This window comes from Mandrillus leucophaeus, unplaced genomic scaffold (assembly GCF_000951045.1).
Source record: "Mandrillus leucophaeus isolate KB7577 unplaced genomic scaffold, Mleu.le_1.0 Scaffold370, whole genome shotgun sequence".
NCBI lineage: Eukaryota > Metazoa > Chordata > Mammalia > Primates > Cercopithecidae > Mandrillus > Mandrillus leucophaeus.
Genome location: NW_012103921.1, coordinates 1,576,790 through 1,596,025, shown reverse-complemented (window position 1 = coordinate 1,596,025; position 19,236 = coordinate 1,576,790). Strand labels below are relative to the sequence as shown.

The window sequence follows — 19,236 nt, the reverse complement described above, 5'->3', positions numbered from 1 at the left end:
TGTTTTCTTTCTGTTACTTTTCTTGATCTAATTTGTTTTATGGTTACCTCAATCTAACAGCCTACAAATCCTCCTGTAGGACCAGATTATACTGACCATGGGGTCTTCTGTTTTGTAGACTTCTGGATTTAGTTACCAAGTCAGTAGGCGGGATAGCTAAGTATAAGGGTGTAAGACTTATACCCTGGGTCTTATACCCTGAGTATAAGACTGTGTCTACTTCCTTGCACTTATTTACCTGTGCAGTTTCAAGTTATAAGCTTGTCTCTAATCTTCCACCTTATAATAACAAGTCTCCATTCCCCACAGAATAACTTCTGGCTGCTTCTGCCTGCCATCAGACCCAGAAATCAGGAGACAGCTTTGGCCCTGTCACCCTGCTTTACTTGTCAACTTCATTTCTGCTTCCTGGAGCTTGTTTTTCTACAGGTTGCTAAGTCTTTTACATTTTCTTCTTTTAAACATCAATCATCTGATGACCACACAGTTGCAGAGTGGCTTTAAAAGCATGAACTTAAAATGACATCTTTACCAAAATTCCTATTTTGATGTAATTTTAATGACTGGAATACGAAGGCAATTACCTTTATTTCCTCTATGAAACAGATCAACTATCAAACAGCAAAATGTAAGCCTTGTTCTTACCTGCTCCAAAAGAAAATTATGTACATCTTCTCCTTCTGGTAAAAAGTCCTTCCAGCTGAGGTCAGCCTCCCTCCATAAGGCTCCCACTTTCTTATGGCTCTAAAATAGAGATAAATTCAATCCATTTACTTTCACAGTGGAAGAAGAAATAGAAAAAAAAAAAAAAAAGATTTGCCTGAAGTCAAAGAGTGCAAAACCCAAAAAGCTGAAAAATCAAAACTTTTCCAGTGGGGCATGGTGGTGTACACCTGTAGTCCTAGCTACTTGGGAGGCTGAGGTGGGAAGATAGCTCTCACCCAGGAGTGTGCGTCTAGACCAGGCAACACACACAGCAAGACCCGTCTCAAAAACAAACTTTTCCTCGCTGATTAACTTTCCTTAAGTTAATCTCTTAAGACCTGTGACTTTCAAACTATGTCTGAATGCATATAAATATAATGGTGAATAATTGAAGTACAGCTGCTTAAGGTTAAATACTTTATTTATGAGGTGACTAATCTGGGGAGCTACAAGCTGGTTATTTGGGGTTTATAAATATAAACATCAAAAAAAGTCCAATACATAGAGTTTATAAATTCCACACTGTGTCTTTTCCTAGATAGTTCTGTATGTATCTGCTATTAAAGCCATTCAAGAAGCCTCACTAGAATCCCTCTTTGTAACAGATCACAGCGATGCTGCCGGATACAAGGAGGCTTAAGGCAGCTGTTGCTCCTGAACCAGGAATGAGAAGTGTTTCAAGGGCAAGAAGCACAAGGTTGAGCCCAAGAGAGACAATAAAGAAGAGCTGTTGTCAGGTAGAAAAACGTGAAGAGGTGCAAGTCCTCTAGCTGGAGAAAGTCACAGTGAAAAGGAAAGTGCCAGGTCTGAGGCTGTGGCTGTCACCTGAGAGGCATGTATTAATTACTTCATAGAGTAACTTGTCCAAGGCACAGCTGAAAATATGGTGGAACCAGAATTTGAACCCAGGAATCTAGCTCCAAAGCTTATACTCTATGAGAATTTAGTTTTATTTAGAAGTAGGGTTGTGCTGTTTCTACACATAAAAGTAAGAATGTGAGTTTTATTTTTAGTTATTATTATTAATTTTTGAGACAGAGTCTCTTTCTGTAGCTCAGGTTGAAACGCAGTGGCACGATCTCAGCTCACTCCAACCTCCACCTCCCAGATTCAAGTGATTCTCCTGCCTCAGCCTCCCAAGCAGCTGGGATTACAGGTGCCTGCCACCACATCTGGCTAATTTTTGTATTTTTAGTAGAGATGGGATTTCGCCATGTTGGCCAGGCTGGTCTCCAACTCCTGACCTCAAGTGATCCACCCGCCTCGGCCTCCCAAGGTGCTGGGATTACAGGCATGAGCCACTGTGCCGGCCAGAATGTGAGTTTTTGTTCTTGGTTTTTTTTTTGAGATGGAGTCTTGCTCTGTTGCCAGGCTGGAGTGCAGTGGCATGATCTTGGCTAACTACAACCTCCGCCTCCCGGGTTCAAGTGATTCTCCTGCCTCCGCCTCCTGAGTAGCTGGGATTACAGGTGCATGCCACCACGCCCGGCTAATTTTTGTATTTTTAGTAGAGACGGGGTTTCACCATGTTGGCCAGGATGGTCTCGATCTCTTAACCTCGTGATCTGCCCACCTCGGCCTCCCAAAGTGCAGGGATAACAGGCATGAACCACCATGCCTGGCCAGAATGTGAGTTTTAAATAAGGACTAAAGTCAAGTAGGTCAGAGAGGAAGAAATTTTGGACATAAAAGCTAGGGTTCAGTAAAAATTTTAGTGCCATTAAGCAAAGAGTAGTATTAACAAATAATCAACAGGACTAGAGACCAGGATATTTAGTGCATCTCTTTATGAATAACTACCACACAAATGGGATACAGAAGGACTTCTGTATCAGAGGGAGGAATGAAACACTGGCTTTAAACATTAAAATCTATCATCCAATATCTTTGGGTCAGGTGTAAGTCAGAAATCACTCAAGAATCTTCATTTCTGAGTTCTATTTTGTTTTGACATCTCTCATCCCTCTCATCCTAGACATTTAATTCCCTTTGTGATGCCACGACACTTCCCCAAACCTCTTAGACTTTAACAGAGCACTTTCACACTCTTTTGAAATTATTGGTTTAGATTTATCTGTTCCCACTTTATAGACTGACAGCCTGCCACAGACTTTATAGACTGACAGCCTCCAGCTCTATGGTGCTTTTCGTTGAAATCTATTAAAACATAGAAATGATATACCCATTTTGTTTCAAGGGAAGAAAAAATCACCAACCACAAATAACACGTCTTGAGATTCTTTAGAATTATACCAAATCTAGTCGAGATTTGATAAGTCTTCCCCACGATATTAGTAAACAGAAGGACAAATGCACTTCAGAAAGAAACTGGGTTGAAGCAGAGACCTCACTCTTTTTTCAAAGAATAAAAGGAAATAGAATTTCTTGCACCCTGAGACCTAAGCTATTCACAGATAACCCAAGATCAAGATCACTGCACTGCCCTTCCTAATAATGCTGTTGAGGCTGACACTCAGTTTAACACTCACCATTTGTTTGCATAGTAGGTGCAATATTTCAGAAAGCAAGACCCCAGCTCTTCCAACAGGAAGTAAAGGTTTGCTAAATTCTCTGTAAAAGATAGGAGCAGTGAATAAGTACCTCTGAAGAAATCCTTTCTTCTAGAACAAGACGCAAACAATGTGTGACAAAAAGCCAGACACTGTGCAACCTAAACAATACTGGGCAAGCCAAAGCTCCAGGACATGCTCTAAGTCATTTTCAGGAGAAGATCCTGAAAAGGAACATGCGAGTTCTTGGTTTTTACCTTTTTCTTTAACCACTTCAGTGATAGAAGCAACACAAAGCTCAGACTCGGTAATCTGTTTGTTTATGTAACGTCTGCTTCAAGCTAAAACAAGAAGCATCTTAGGTAACAGGGAGTTGTGATGCTTTCATAGTTTTTTTTTTTTTTTTTTGAGGCAGAGTCTTGCTCTGTCGCCAGGTTGGAGTGGACTGGCGCAATCTCGGCTCACCGCAATCTCCAATTCCCTGGTTCAAGCGATTCTCCTGCCTCAGCCTCCCGAGTAGCTGGGATTAAAAGCACGCAACACCACACCCAGCTAATTTTTGCATTTTAGTAGAGATGGGGTTTCACCACATTGGCCAGGATTGTTTTGATCTCCTGACCTTGTGATCCGCCTGCCTTGGCCTCCCAAAGTGCTGGGATTACAGGCGTGAGCCACCGTGCCTGGCCGTATATAAAGTATTTTTAAGAAAGGAAGCTTTTCTTTATAGATGAAATTATGGATGAAACAGAGAAGGGGCCAATTTTTTAATAGTCTAAATCAGTATTTCTCAAACTGTGTTCCATAGGATATCTATACTTTAAGTGATGCAATGCTGAATTAAACAAAGCTAACTACTTTTTATTTATTGCTTTATTATAGGACTCTCATAAACTTTAATATGCTAAATATGTTTTGTTAATCTCAAAGAAAAGGGACATAGCAGTGTGCAAAGTCTGACTATATAAACAACTTTTGCGGAAACACTAGTGTTTCAAAGAACAGAGTTTGGGAACCACTGGTCTATATAATGTAGCATCCATTCCCCACTCATATCCAAACTTAGGAATACTTGAGATCTGTTTCTTTTGTTATAATCATGAGCATGTACTATGGGGTACCGCAGTCTGACAAGCTACAGTGGGAAAATATAACTACTTACAGCACTAGTGCAATGATAGACACAAAAGCCAGATTAACATTAAGCTTCTAGAAGCAGTCATCTTCCAGTTACACGATTCTGGAGCCAATCTATTATCACAACTACCCTCAACAGACCACAGGGCTATCATATCCCCAACATATCTCAGGTGTAGACCTAGCATAATGTAACATTTTTACACTGAAATCAGAAGTCTTTAAGAGTCACAGGCTCCATTCAAGAGTCTCCAAAAGCAACCATGGGATAGTACTATGCTAGAGAGCTAGCAGGTGAGTTATGTGTCAGTTCTACCTGACATATATCAAGAGAAACAAGTATAACTTACGTGGTAAGTTCTCTCATGGAGATTCCGCCTTCTTTTAACATGGGGGTCACCAGTTCAGCAAGGTACAACCAAATATGGGGAATATCAATGGCCATGTCATCTGCCAATTCCAAAGTTTCTGAAAAACTGAAAAGGAACGGGGGTAAAAATAGCATGCAAATATAATTCAAAAGTTAAGATTAAATAAAAAGATAAAAAAATCAATCAACAAATACATATTAATCACCTGCTATGTTAGGTACAGTCTAGCCACAAAGTAACTGGTAAACACATTACTATTCTCAAAGAGATTATGTCAGCGTGGGGAAAAAGACTAGAACAGACAAAAGCATACTTGCAGACAGAGCTAATACTCTGAAGAACATGAACTATGGTACCAGAAGGAGGTCAGAAAACACCTCCATATAAAGGTGACATTTGAAAGCCTTAAATGATGAAAAGGAGGACAGTCCTGTGAAGTTCTAGGGGAAAAACTATCCATTTAATCCCGTACTATAAAGAATTCACCACAGTTGAATATCACGTCCTCTGAGTCAATCAAAAGCACTGACTAAACACTTACTGTAACAAAGATCTGACACAAAGAAAAGGCAAAAATCTGTGTTCTTGAGGAACCTTACAATGGGTAAAAAAACTGGATGGATATAAAAGAGTCTGACAACATTACTAACACTACCATCATTATTACATGTTACAAACTGTTCTATCTCTACAGAAAAGCTAATGGTTTCAGACTTTTGTCCTATGAATTATAACTATTTCTCAATGTCAAGCAAATGGGAATTAAATGTAAAACTTAGGAAAATCAAATATAAAATACCAGCAGTCTTATGTAGGCTAAAAATCACAGCTATTCACTTGGAAGTAGAAACAAACAACTCAAGACGTTGTTAATTATTTCCATATACAATATATTAAAAAGTACAAAAGCAAATGAATTTAACTACAGGAGACATACACATAACTGCAAGTCATAAGGAAAGGGAGGAATGAATTGAAGGGCTAAGAGCAGGTGGTAATTGTATGCATGCCCTTTCAGATCTCTACAATTGTAAAATGTGTGCTTTTCCACTGCAGTTCCAGGTTCTAGCCAAAGTACGCCACCCTTTTTTCAGAGGCCTACATGTCAGTAAAACTTTTCACTTAAAAACAGCTACTACCGTGGGCAGGGTCACCATTCTGAAGCTGCCATTTCAAAACAGTTTGCAGCTCAGCCATATTACCTAACTCAGGGCTTCATGAATCCTTAATTCCAACTTTCTGACCTCACAGCTTGCAATTATTTGACGCCGAGGACAGTATCTGTGCTACGGCAAATAGATGTCAAATAATTGCAGGTTCTCTCATTATGTGCATACTTTGGGTTCAGTTAATGTACCCCTGATGGAATATAATCTAGCTGGACTCCAGGATTTCTAGGTTAACCACCTGACCCTGCCAACTCCTGCTCCATGGGCTAGCAGCATAAATGAAGCTGTTCAATGGGCCCAAGAGACAACTGTAGCCATGCTGGTCTTTCAGCAGTATATCTGCTGCTATTTTTATCTCATATATTTTACCTCATTACAAATAAAATATACCCATATTCTTGCCTTGGTTTTTTACTCCTTGATCAGTCAGTTCATCATGGGACAGTCTGCAGAATACAATCAGTGGTCAAATCTATACTGCTAACAAAAACCTTTTTTAGCTGAACATAGGATTTCCAGAGAACAAGCCTGTAAGGAGCTTATTGTTTTTTCAGGTTTACAGTTCCTAAATCCTGTTTCATGATTCTGAAAGAAAAATCCTAAGTGTGCGGAAGCACCTAGGTAATAACTGTCCTTATGTCTTTGCACTACTACATAGCCTATAATAATGCTTTGCACCACACGTATTTTCTAAAAGCTGAAAAAATGAAACAGAGCTACATCATACCCTTGCCTCTTGGCATGTAGTGACCATCACAGTCATTGGACTGTCAGGCTGTTCTTTGGCTGCAGGGAAAAAACCACAGCCATTGGACTGAACTTTGGTAGGGTCTACATAGATGAGACTGCAGATATCCCTCCACCCATTTCAATTACAAAAGCTCCACTTCATTTTATATACTGGGTTTTTGTCTAAAATTTTAATTGTAGAAAGGGATACACGATTAAAAGAAAAATATTTTAAAATTTTAATGCAGTAAAGTTCTGATAAGAAATCTTTTAAAAAAGCAAAATAATGCTACCACAATTGAAAGTGGTATTGTCAAAATAACCAGAAAACAAATTACAAAATGGCAGTGGCAAGTCCTTATCTATAAATAATTATATCAAATGTAAATGGATTAAATTTTCCAATCAAAAGACGGAGTGGCTAAATAGATTAAAAAATAAGATCTGGCCAGGTGCAATGGCTCATGCCTGTAATCCCAACACTTGAAGGGGCCAAGGCAGGAGGATCACTTGAGCCTAGTTGTTGGAGACCATCCTGGGCAATGTAGGGAGACTCTGTCTCTATAAAAAAATAAAAAAAATTAGCCAGGCATCATGATACATGGCTGTGGTCTCAGCTACCCAGGAGGATTGCTTGAGCCCAGAAAGAAGAGGTTGCAGTGAGCCTTGATTGCGCCACTACACCCCAGCGTCGGTGACAGAGTGTGACTCTCTCTCAAAACTTAAAAAATAAATAAATGAAAAATGAGATCCAACCATATGCTGTCTGTAAGAGACTCATTTTACTAGTAAGGACATTAACAGACTGAAAAGGAAGAGAAGAAAAAAGATATTTCATGAAAACAGAAACCAAAAGAGGGCAAGGGTAGCTATACTTACACAAGACAAAAAGGACATTAAGTCAAAAACTGTAAGAGACAAAGGTCATTATGTAATGATAAAGGAATCAATTTACTAAGAGGATATCACAATTATAAATACATATGCACCTCACATTGGAGTACCTAAAAACATAAGGCAATTAATTATCTGAAGGGAAAGATAGACTACAGTACAGCAAGAGTAGGGGACCTCAACACCCTTCTTTAAACAATGAACAACTCATCTAGACAGAAAATCAGTAAGGAAACATTGGCCTTGAATTATACTTTAAACCAAATAAAAATATACAGAACATTCCATTAAACAGCAGCAGAATACATATTCTTCTAAAGTGCAAATAAAACATTCTCCCCAATAGATCATATGTTAGACCACAAAACAAGATTTAACAAATTTAAGAGGACTGAAATCATATCAAGTATCTTTTTGGATCACAATGCAATAAAACTTGAAATCAGTAACAGGGGAAATCTTGGAAAATATCCAAACATGTGAATGTCAAACAACATTCTCCTAAACAACCAATAGGTCACAGAAAAAATTACAAAGGAATTTTTAAAAATACCTTGAGACAAATGAAAATGGAAACACAACATACCAAAACTTATAGAATGCAGCAAAAGTACTCTTAAGAGGGAAAAATGAGTATGCATATCAAAAAAGAAAAAAGATCTCAAACAATATACTATTACACATCAAGGAAATAGAAGAACAAACTAAGCCCAAAGTTAGCACAGGGAAGGAAATAACAAACATGCAAACAGAAATGAATGAAATAGACACTTAAAAAATGAAAGAAAAAAAAATCAATGATACTCGGAGTTTTTTTTTTTTTTTTTTTTTGGAATAATGAAGAAAATCAAGAAACCCTTATCTAGACTAGGAGAAAAGAGAGAAGACTCAAAATAAGGAATGAAAGAGGAGATATTACAACTGATACCACAGAAATACAAAGGATCGTTTAGAAACTACTATGAACAATAACATGGATAATCTAGAAAAAAACAGATAAACTCATAGATACATACAACAAATCAAGACTGAATTATGGCCAGGTGCACTGCCTTCAACCTATAATCCCAGCACTTTGAGAGGCCAAGGTGGAAGGATCATTTGAGTCTAGGAGTGCAAGACCAGCCTGGGCAACATAGTGAGACATCATCTCTAAAAAAAATAAAAAATGAGCTGAGCATAGTGGCATGCACCTACTGTTCCAGCTACTTGAGAGGCTGAGGTGGGAGGATCACTTGAGCCCAGGAGGTTGAGGTTGCAGTGAGCCACGATGAAGCCACTGCACTCCAACCCGGGTGACAGAGCAAGACCCTATCTCAGAAAGGAAAAAAAAAAAAGGCCCAGGACTAGATGGCTTCACTGCTGAATTCTACCAAACACTTGAAGAGGAACAAATTCTTCTCAAACTCTTCCAAGAAATCGAAGTGGAGAAAATACTTTCCAAGTCATTTTACAAGGTCAGTATGGCAATCCTCCCACCTCAGCTTCTTGAGTAGCTGCAGCTATAGACACCCACCAGCATGCCCAGATAGTTTTGGTATTTTTTGGTAGGGATGGGGTTTCACCATGTTGCCCAGGCTAGTCTGAAACTCCTAGGCTCAAGCAACTTGCCCACTATGGCCTCCCAAAGTGTTTTTTTGTTTTTAAAGATAGGATCTCACTCTGTTGCCCAGGCTGGGGTGCAGTGATGTTCTCATAGTTCATTACAGCCTTGAACTCCTGGGCTCAAGCAATCTTCTTGCCTCAGCCTCCCAAGTAGCTGTAATTATTGGCATGTGCCACCATGCACAGCTACTTTTTTTGTTAATGTTTTTTTAGAGATGGGGTCTTGCTATGTTGCCCAGACTGGTCGTCTTGAACTCCTGGCCTCAAGCCATCCTCCCACCTTAGCCTCCCTGGTAGCTGAAGATTACAGGTGCGAGTCACCATGTCCAGCCTATGTAGGGTCTTTTACCAATGTAGAATTGCTGCAAGCAGTAATAAAAGTTCCAGAAAAGCAGTCAAGGAAGAGATAAGAATTTCCTCTCTAACAAACATCTCCCAAAATGAAATATTAATGTATCAGTCTTCCTCTAGGGTACATATTTTGTGTCTATTGTCCACTCTAATTTTTACAACCTTGGTCTTCATTTGTTTATTACACTTTCAAAGTCATTCCAATTCTGTGACTAACAGCAAACTGCACTCAACTATATTTATTAGACAGTTTTTAAAAAGTTTTCTGAAATCATGATATAAAAAGACTATCAACACACAGTTTGAAGTGCATGTACCTATACAATAATGCTTCTACCTATCTACCTACCGACCTAACTTGTGTCATAAAGTATTTAGATTCAAGTCCTGAAAATCTCAGGAGAATGGCTTGATGTTATCTTTGTGGAGGTATGTTTTACACACAGCAACTATTATGCTCACAGTTGACATAACATCTTGTAAGGAAAATTCCAAAGGCCCTAAAAGCTATATTCATAAAGCCTATTTGAAATTTTTGTCTATTTTACTACTTTGCAGCAGTGCATACTCTAAAGAGAACCATAGGGAGAAATGGCAGATTAGTAACTAGCTCACCAGGGATCAGTATACCTGGAGGCTTTCTGCCTTTTTTTTTTTTTTTTTTTTTGAGATGGAGTCTCACTCTGTTGCCAGGATGGAGTACACTGGTGCAATCTCGGCTCACTGCAACCTCCGACTCCCTGGTTCACACAATTCTCCTGCCTCAGCCTCCCGAGTAGCTGGGATTACAGGCATGCACCACCATGCCTAGCTTATTTTTGTATTTTCAGTAGAGATGGGGTTTCACCATGTAGGCCAGGATGGTCTCAATCTCCTGACCTCGTGATCCGCCTGCTTCGGACTCCCAAAGTGCTGGGATTACAGGCGTGAGCCACCGTGCCTGGCTGCCTTTCTGCTTTCTAACCTTCCCAGGGTTATCACTGGCTTGGCAAGCTAGGCAGAAACTGCTTCCCCAACTGTTCAGAAGTTGACATCTAAGCAGTAGTAGCACCCAAAGCAGCTGATCTCAGAGGCTTTTCCACAATACTATGGAAGGACAACACTATCTTTGTAGGTTAAGAAATAGAAGCAGGCCAGGCGCGGTGGCTCAAGCCTGTAATCCCAGCACTTTGGGAGGCCGAGACGGGCGGATCACGAGGTCAGGAGATCGAGACCATCCTGGCTAACACGGTGAAACCCCGTCTCTACTAAAAAATATAAAAAACTAGCCGGGCGCGGTGGTGGGCACCTGTAGTCCCAACTACTCGGGAGGCTGAGGCAGGAGAATGGCGTGAACCCGGGAGGCGGAGCTTGCAGTGAGCTGAGATCCGGCCATTGCACTCCAGCCTGGGCGGCAGAGCGAGACTCCGTCTCAAAAAAAAAAAAAAAAGAAATAGAAGCAAAAGACAGGGTATCTTCATGGCTCCAATAAATGGTCCCCCTAGACGGTATGAACCATTTATAACTCAGGTTTTAGAAAGGATTGTGAAATTCTCATCTACTTGCAAGACGGCTCCTGGCGGACACTGACATGAAGCAATCCCTACCATTTCCCTCTTAGAAAAAGGTGGGCACTAAATTGTCAGGCCTCTCCATTCAGAATAAAATAGTACAACTTTTACATGTCTTGGTCTAAGGTCCAAGACTGGTTAGGTCTAAGCATCAAAAGTTAGGCCTGGAGACACTGCACTGCCTCTAGTTGCAGAAGGAAGCAGGTATGGTGAAACATGAAGTAATTGCTGAGACACAGAAGCGTTAACCTCATTTTATGTCTAAATAAAAGGTAGTAGTGTGGTAGTTATTGCCAGCAACAGCAATTCTACTACCAACAACAAAAGTGTAGCCACCATGTCTGGTTATGATATTCTTTCTTCAGGGAATCCCACAAAGGGAGAAATGCAAATGTCTGAGATATCCTAGAGACTAAGTTAGTATCTCACAAGTTCAATTATAGCCAATAATGGTAGACTATGCTTCCGGGGATCTTTATAGATATGAATCAACTTCTGAATATAGTTTGAAGAGACAGAAAATAGTAAACAATAATTTACCATTATCATTTCCAGAATTTTCTGAGGAATGTATCATAATACCTGGGTAATAAGTAACTATTTATAAATGGATATCCTTGTTACTCCAACAGTATTATTTCTAGGAAATTATAGTTTCAAGTCTGCTGGGGGGACCATATTCAATCTGATTTTGAGGGTGTACATACCTTCATTTGCTCTTACCATTTGCACTGGCTAGTTACTGGACTGAATTGGAAGCTTCTCTTTTAAAACCGGGAAACCATCCTGGCCTTAAAAACCAAAAACCACAGCAACTTTTGCCAAAATTTCTTTTTTTTTTTTTTTTGAGACAGAGTCTTGCTCTGTCACCCAGGCTGGAGTGCAGTGGCCGGATCACTGCAAGCTCCTCCTCTCGGGTTCACGCTATTCTCCTGCCTCAGCCTCCCGAGTAGCTGGGACTACAGGCACCCGCCACTTCACCCGGCTAGTTTTTTGTATTTTTTAGTAGAGACGGGGTTTCACCGTATTAGCCAGGATGGTCTCGATCTCCTTACCTCATGATCCGCCCGTCTCGGCCTCCCAAAGTGCTGGGATTACAGGCTTGAGCCACCGCGCCCGGCCCAAAATTTCTTACTAACTGGTTCAAATGGACTTAATCTAGTCATTCACTGAATTCAGAGCAATCTAGCTTATTGCTGAAAGAAAACTTTTTTTTTTTTCCATACAAGGTCTCATTCTGTTACCTAGGCTGGCGTGCAGTGGTGTGATCATGGCTCACTGCAGCCTGGACCTCCCAGGTGCAATCCTTCTGCCTCAGCCTCCCAAGTAGCTGGGACTATAGGTGCACACCACCATGCCCAGCTAATTTTTGTATTTTTAGTATAAATGGAGTTTCACCATGTTGCACAGGCTGGTCTCAAACTCCTGGGCTCAAGCGATCTTTCTGCCTCAGCCTTCCAAAGTGCTAGGATTACAGGTGTGAGTCACCATGCCCAGCCTGAAAGAAAACTTTTTTTTTTTTTGAGAGGGAGTCTCACTCTGTCGCCCAGCATGGAGTGCAGTGGCACAATTTCAGCTCACTGCAACCTCTGCCTCCCTAGTTCAAGCGATTCTCTTGCTTCAGTCTCTGGGTAGCTGGGATTCGTGCCACCATGCCTGGCTAATTTTTTGTATTTTTAGTAGAGACAGGGTTTCACCATGTTAGCCAGGATGATTTCCATCTCCTGACCTCGTGATCCACCCGCCTTGGCCTACCAAAGTGCTAGGATTACAGGTGTGAGCCACGGTGCCCAGCCTAATTTTCATGGTTTTAGTAGAGACGGGGTTTCACCATGTTGGTCAGGCTGGTCTTGAACTCCTGACGTCGTGACCCACCTGCCTCGGCCTACCAAAGTGCTAGGATTACAGGTGTGAGCCACGGTGCCCAGCCTAATTTTCATAGTTTTAGTAGAGATGGGGTTTCACCATGTTGGTCAGGCTGGTCTTGAACTCCTGACCTGGTGATCCACCCGCCTCAGCCTCCCAAAATACTGGGATTACAGGTGTGAGTCACCACGCCTGGCAAGAAAACTTTTTAATGATCCTAGGGGCAAGTATAAATTTTCGAGGACCTAGAAGACAATGTCATCATTGTCTGCAAAATCAAATGAATAAATTCAACAATGACTTTTTTGTTTTTTTGAGACTAAGACAGGCAGAGTGCAGTGGTGCAATCTTCGCTCACCGCAACCTCCGCCTCCCGGGTTCAAGCGATTCTTATGCCTCAGCCTCACAAGCAGCTGGGATTGCAGGTTCACGCCACTACATTGGGCTAATTTTTGTATTTTTAGTAGATGTTGGCCATGTTGGCCATGGCTGGTTTCAGACTCCTGATCTCAAGTGATCCACCCGCTGCAGCCTCCCGAAGTGCTGGGATTACAGGTGTGAGCCACTGCACCCGGACAATAATGACATTTAATGGTTACCTTATTCTAAAAGGATGGCCATATGTGAAATGAATACAGAAAAATATACAGTGTCATTTAATCATATGTGCATTTAATTTATGAGAATATAAGCTTGGCAAAAAAAAAAAAAAAAAAAAAAAAAAAAAAAAAGAAAGGAAAATTACAAGTAGTGCAGAATTCTTACTGCCATTTGACTCAATAAGCATATGTCCAAGTGAGGACGAGATGGCAGATGCATATCCAATGTCCAGACCTTAGGAGATCCTAGTTGCTATTCCCTTAGAGAGTGGGCATCTGTCAGTGCTGGGTGTGACTCTGTGTTTATATCTGATACAACATGGCTCCTAGAACAAAATTTTTTACCAATGCAATTTTCACTTTAAACATTGGTTATACAACCTATGCCTGGGTAAAATTTTGTGGTTGAACCAAAAGGAACCTGATCTATGCACTTGTGATGATGGTATATCACAAATATACCAGAACCTGATCAAATGAGGATTCACCACCAATGACGGGCAGACCTCATCAAACCGTCCACTGACAAGAATCATAATGAAACCAAACTGAAACAGACTAAATCATTAAGAACATGGAGTTACATATCCTTCTCCATGAGGCTAGAGTGGGCAGACAAGTGCTTCCTAGCCACAATAACCATGGTTTATTGGAAGAATAAGGTTTTTATATTTAAGACAATTTTTCAGAATTGTTCTCACAAAGAAAAGGTTTTTTCCTCAAAGAACATTTGGGGATCACATGTAAATGGGCTGCTAAAGGCCTCAGAGTTTCCCTGAGCCTAAGGGGTCTCTGCTACCTTACTTACATCATGATAGAGATCTAACAATAATATTCAGAAAACCAAAAGATAACCTTTATGGCCTAGCACAATCTATAAAATGTCATCACATCAACCAACATATATCAATATATTAATTGCATCATATCAACACATTACAGTGGATACAATTTTCATCTATGGAAAAAACTAAATACTTAAAGAGGTAAGTACTTTAAAAATTAACTGATACCCAAGAGCCTAGTAACTGAATACCACTCTTGAAGAGGATACCGACCCTTTGAAAAAGTCCTGTTTGCTGAGTTTTTCTGATTGTACCAGCTGATAGAGTAGTTGGCCCATGTGATCCCTGGTGATCTGGCTCCTTTCCAGGGTGGACTCCACTCCCACTCTCACAAAAACATGTAGCAGGCCCTGGGTATTCAGCTCTTCCACACACTGCACGGCTTCCTGTTCCAACAGCAAAGAAAGGCTTACTCCAAAATCTGGATAGTGTTACCAGAATGTTAAGATAACTTTAAAATCTTTTACTTAGAATCAGGAGAAAGCTCCATGAACAGGACAGTTTCCATATTTAAGTTTCTATTTGTTTAACATACTATATAGCTCAGTAAATTGCAGGCTGATATAGGCAATATTAAAAGTCATACAAAAAAAGAGCATTATAGCTCTTTTCAAATTTGTCTAGTAGGTTTTCCAGTTTTTACCAGAGAACCGTTTTTATAAATAAAAATTTTTAAAAAAATGATGCATCTTTACAAAGTTAACATGTTTAGTTTAACAATTTTATTAAACATCACTCAAAGGGCCAGAGTCAAATGTATTTTTCTACATAATATTTACTTATTTTATGATCATTTATTTAAAAACTTGAAAATAGTATATTATGAAATAGATATTTAATGTCGTGATTCAAAAGCCTTAATGTGTCAACAGAGGTTACTGTGTCTATGTAGGTTAATATTTGCTCAATCTTCAATGAAAAAAGTCTTCATATGAAAATTAAATTGAAGTGATATAGTTAGGTTAAGCATTAAAATTCTTTTAGTAAGTTTTCGTGGTATGCTTCTTAATTTGTGCTTGTTAACTGGTGTTTACTATAGAGTAATCCAGCCAAGTCAATATCTGTGGTCTGAAGGGTGAAAGCCGGTCAGCCAGAGTTGCTGATACGCCAATAAAGCAGTGTACCTCTCTGCTCTCAGCTACTGGAAATTAGTCTGGTGCCCTGAATTCAAAATCTGTTGGTTCAACCTTTGAAGCAAAGTAGCTCTTCCAAGGGGGACGATGTAGGTAGGAAGGGTGGTGACCTGGTGCAGAAGGGAGGAAGCTCATCTAGGTGTCTCACCACTGATGCTTTTTCCTCCTTGCTCCTTTATTTAATACCTCCCTCACATTAACTTTTTATCTAACAAAATTTCAAGCCTACAGAAAAATTAAAGTCATACAATATACAACTACATATCTTCACTTTGATTTAGATTCATCAATTGTTTTCTTTCTTTCTGAATGTCCAAATTTACTATTAATGATGTCAATAAAAATATTTGATATATAATACATATTCAAATTTCCACAACTGTCTCTAAAGGTCTAACACAGCTTTTTGTTGTTGCTGAGTCCAGTTGAGAATCCGACTTTACATGTTATGATGTTGTTCATATTCCTTTAATCCAGAACGGTCCTTTCTCCTTTTTGTCTTTTCGTGACATTGCCATTTTTGAAACATTCAAGACAATTATCATGTAAAATGGTTTCTTTTTTCTTTTGAGATGGAGTTTCACTCTTGTTGCCCAGGCTGGAGTACAATTATGCAATCTTGGCTCACTGAAACCTCTGCCTCCCAGGTTCAAGAGATTCTCCTGCCTCAGTCTCCCAAGTAGCTGGGATTACAGGCATGCACCACCAAGCCTGGCTAATTTTGTATTTTTAGTAGAGACGATGTTTCCCCATGTTGGTCAGGCAGGTTTCAAACTCCTGACCTCAGGTAATCGCCTGCCTCAGCCTCCCAAAATGCTGGGATTATAGGTGTGAGCCACTGCGCCCGGCTGTAAAAGATTTCTTATATATGCTTTTAACCAAATAATTCCCTTTTGTTTCTGGCCACATCTGTACCTCACACACAGTCTTAGTTTGTTAAATAAATTACCACTCATCCTTCTTATTCCAACTTCCAGAATGTCGCTTCTGTCTATTCCCTGGTCTCTTCATCCTTGTGGGTCTTTCACTTTTTTTTTTTTTTTTGAGACGGAGTCTTGCTCTGTCGCCCAGGCTGGAGTGCAGTGGCGCGATCTCCCCTCACTGCAAGCTCCACCGCCTCCCGGGTTCACACCATTCTCCTGCCTTAGCGTCCCTAGAAGCTGGGACTACAGGCGCCTGCCACGACGCCCCGCTAATTTTTTTGTATTTTTAGTAGAGACGGGGTTTCACCGTGTTCGCCAGGATGGTCTCGATTTCCTGACCTCCTGATCTGCCCGCCTCGGTCTCCCAAAGTGCTGGGATTACAGGTGTAAGCCACCGCACCTGGCCTTTTTTTTTTTTTTAAACAATATAAGGTCTCACTTAGTTACCCAGGCTAGAGTGTAGTGGCATGATTATAGCTCACCACTGCTTCAAGTTCCCAGGCTCAGGCAATCCTCCTGCCTCAGCCTCCCCAGTAGCTAGGACCACAGGTGTGCCACCATGCCCAGCTAATTAAAAAATTTTTTTTTGTGGAGATGGATATCTTGCCCAGGCTGGTCTTAAATTCCTGGGCTCAAGTAATCCGCTAGCCTTAGCCTCCGAAAGTGCTGGGATTACAGGGGTGAGCCACCATACCTGGCCCCTTGTGGGTTTTTTAACCTTACTTTAAGCCAATCAACATCATTGCTACGCCTTTTCCAAAGGACCTGTAAATGAATGCAAATATTCAATCCTCAAGCTGGGCGTGGTGGCTCACACCTGTAATCTCAGCACTTTCGGAGGCCAAGGTGGGCAGATCATTTGAGGTCAGCAGTTCGAGACCAGGCTGGTCAAGAAGGCGAAACCCTGTGTCTACCAAAAATACAAAAATTAGCCGTGTATAGTGGCACGCGCCTGTAATCCCAGCCACTCGGGAGGCTGAGGCAGGAGAATTGCTTGGAACTGGGAGGCGGAGCTTGCAGTGAGCTGCAATCGCCCCACAGCACTCCAGCCTGGGCAACAGGGCAAGACTCTGTCTCCAACAAAAAAATAAATAAAATAAATAAATAAATAAATAAATAAATAAATAAATATCAATCCTCACTACACGGAAGTGATTAAATGTCTTCTAATGGGAATTCATTCACTGTGTTTGCATAAAGGGTCAATTAGCTATATCATGATACACATTTTTTAAACTTTAAAAAGTTCAGGGGTACATGTGCAGGATGTACAGGTTTGCTACATAGGTAAATGTGTGTCATTGGGGTTTGCTGTAGGGATTATTTCATCACCCAGATACTAAGCCTAGTATCCACTAGTTATTTTTTCTGATCCTCTCTCTCTCTCCTTCCACCTTCTGTCCTCTAGTAGGCCCCAGTGTGCATTGTTCCCCTCTACGTGTCCATGTGTTCTCATCATTTAGTTTCCACTTACAAGTGAGAACATCAGGTATTTGCTTTTCTGTTCCTGCATTAGTTTGCTAAGGATAATGGCCTCCAGCAAAATCCATGTCCCTGCAAAGGACATGATCTTGGTCTTTATATGGCTGTATAATATTTCACGGCGTCTATGTACCACATTTTCTTTATCCAGTCTATTGTTGATGGGCATTTAGGTTGATTGCATGTTTTTGCTATTGTGAACAGCACTACAATGAACACACGTGTGCATGTGTCTTTATAAGACAACAATTTATATTCCTTTGGGTATATACCCAGTAATGGGATTGCTGGGTCAAATGCTATTTCTGTCTCTAGGTCTCTCAGAAGTAGCCACACTGTCTTCCACAATGATTGAACTAATTTACACTCCAACAGTATAAAAGTGTTCCTTTTTCTCCACAACCTTGCCAACATCTATTATTTTTTGATTTTTTAATAAGAGCCATTCTAGCTGGTATCAGATGGTATGTCATTGTGGTTTTGATTTGCATTTCTCTAATAATCAGTGATGTTGAGCTTTTTTTTCTTGTGATTGTTGGCCACATGTATGTCTTCCTCTGAATACTGTCTGTTCATGTCCTCTGTCTACTTTTTAGTGTTTTTTTTTTATTTCTTGTAAATTTGTTTAAGCTCCTCATAGATGCTGCACAAAGGACCTTTGTTGGGGGCCAGGCGCAGTGGCTTATGCCTGTAATCCCAGTACTTTGGGAGGCGGATCACCTGAGGTTAGGAGTTTGAGACCAGCCTGGTCAACATGGCGAAACCCCATCTCTACTAAAAATACAAAAAAATTAGCTGGGGGTGGTGGTGGGTGCCTGTAATCCCAGTTACTCGGGAGGCTGAGGTAGGAGAATTGCTTGAACCCGGGAGGTGGAGGTTGCAGTGAGCTGAGATTGCACCACGGCACTCCAGCGTGGGTGACAAGAGCAAAACTCTGTCTCCATAAAAAAAAAAAGAGAGCAAAAGAAAAAAACGACAACAAAAAACCACCTTTGTCTGATGTATACATTGCAAACAGTTTCTCCTATTCTGTAAGTTGTCTGTTTATTCTGTTGATTGATAGTTTCTTTTGCTGTGCAGAAGCTCTGTCATTTGATTAGATCCCATTTGTAAATTTTTGTTTTCATTGCAATTGCTTTTGGCATCTTCATCATGAAATCTTTGCCTGTGCCTATGTCCTGAATGGTATTGTGTAAGTTTTCTTCTTCACAGTTTTGAGTTTTACATTTTAATCCATCTCTAGTTGATTTTTGTATATGGTATAAGGAAAGGGTCCAATTTCAATTTTCCGCATATGACCAGCCAGGTATCCCAACACCATTTATTAAAATGGGAATCCTTTCCCCATTGCTTGTTTTTGTCAGGTTTGT

At 40.4% G+C, this 19,236-nt stretch overlaps 1 protein-coding gene across 1 annotated transcript in view; it reads right to left on the bottom strand.

The window, feature by feature from the left end:
• Positions 1-19,236, bottom strand: part of EIF4G3 (eukaryotic translation initiation factor 4 gamma, 3) — a 297,458-nt gene that overhangs the window by 13,895 nt on the left and 264,327 nt on the right. The window contains exons 29-32 of the mRNA XM_011990137.1: positions 14,542-14,714; positions 4,700-4,825; positions 3,195-3,276; positions 646-744 (exon numbers count right to left, since the gene is read on the bottom strand). Coding sequence (XP_011845527.1) covers positions 646-744; positions 3,195-3,276; positions 4,700-4,825; positions 14,542-14,714 — 480 coding nt within the window. The remainder of the gene's footprint in view (positions 1-645; positions 745-3,194; positions 3,277-4,699; positions 4,826-14,541; positions 14,715-19,236) is intronic.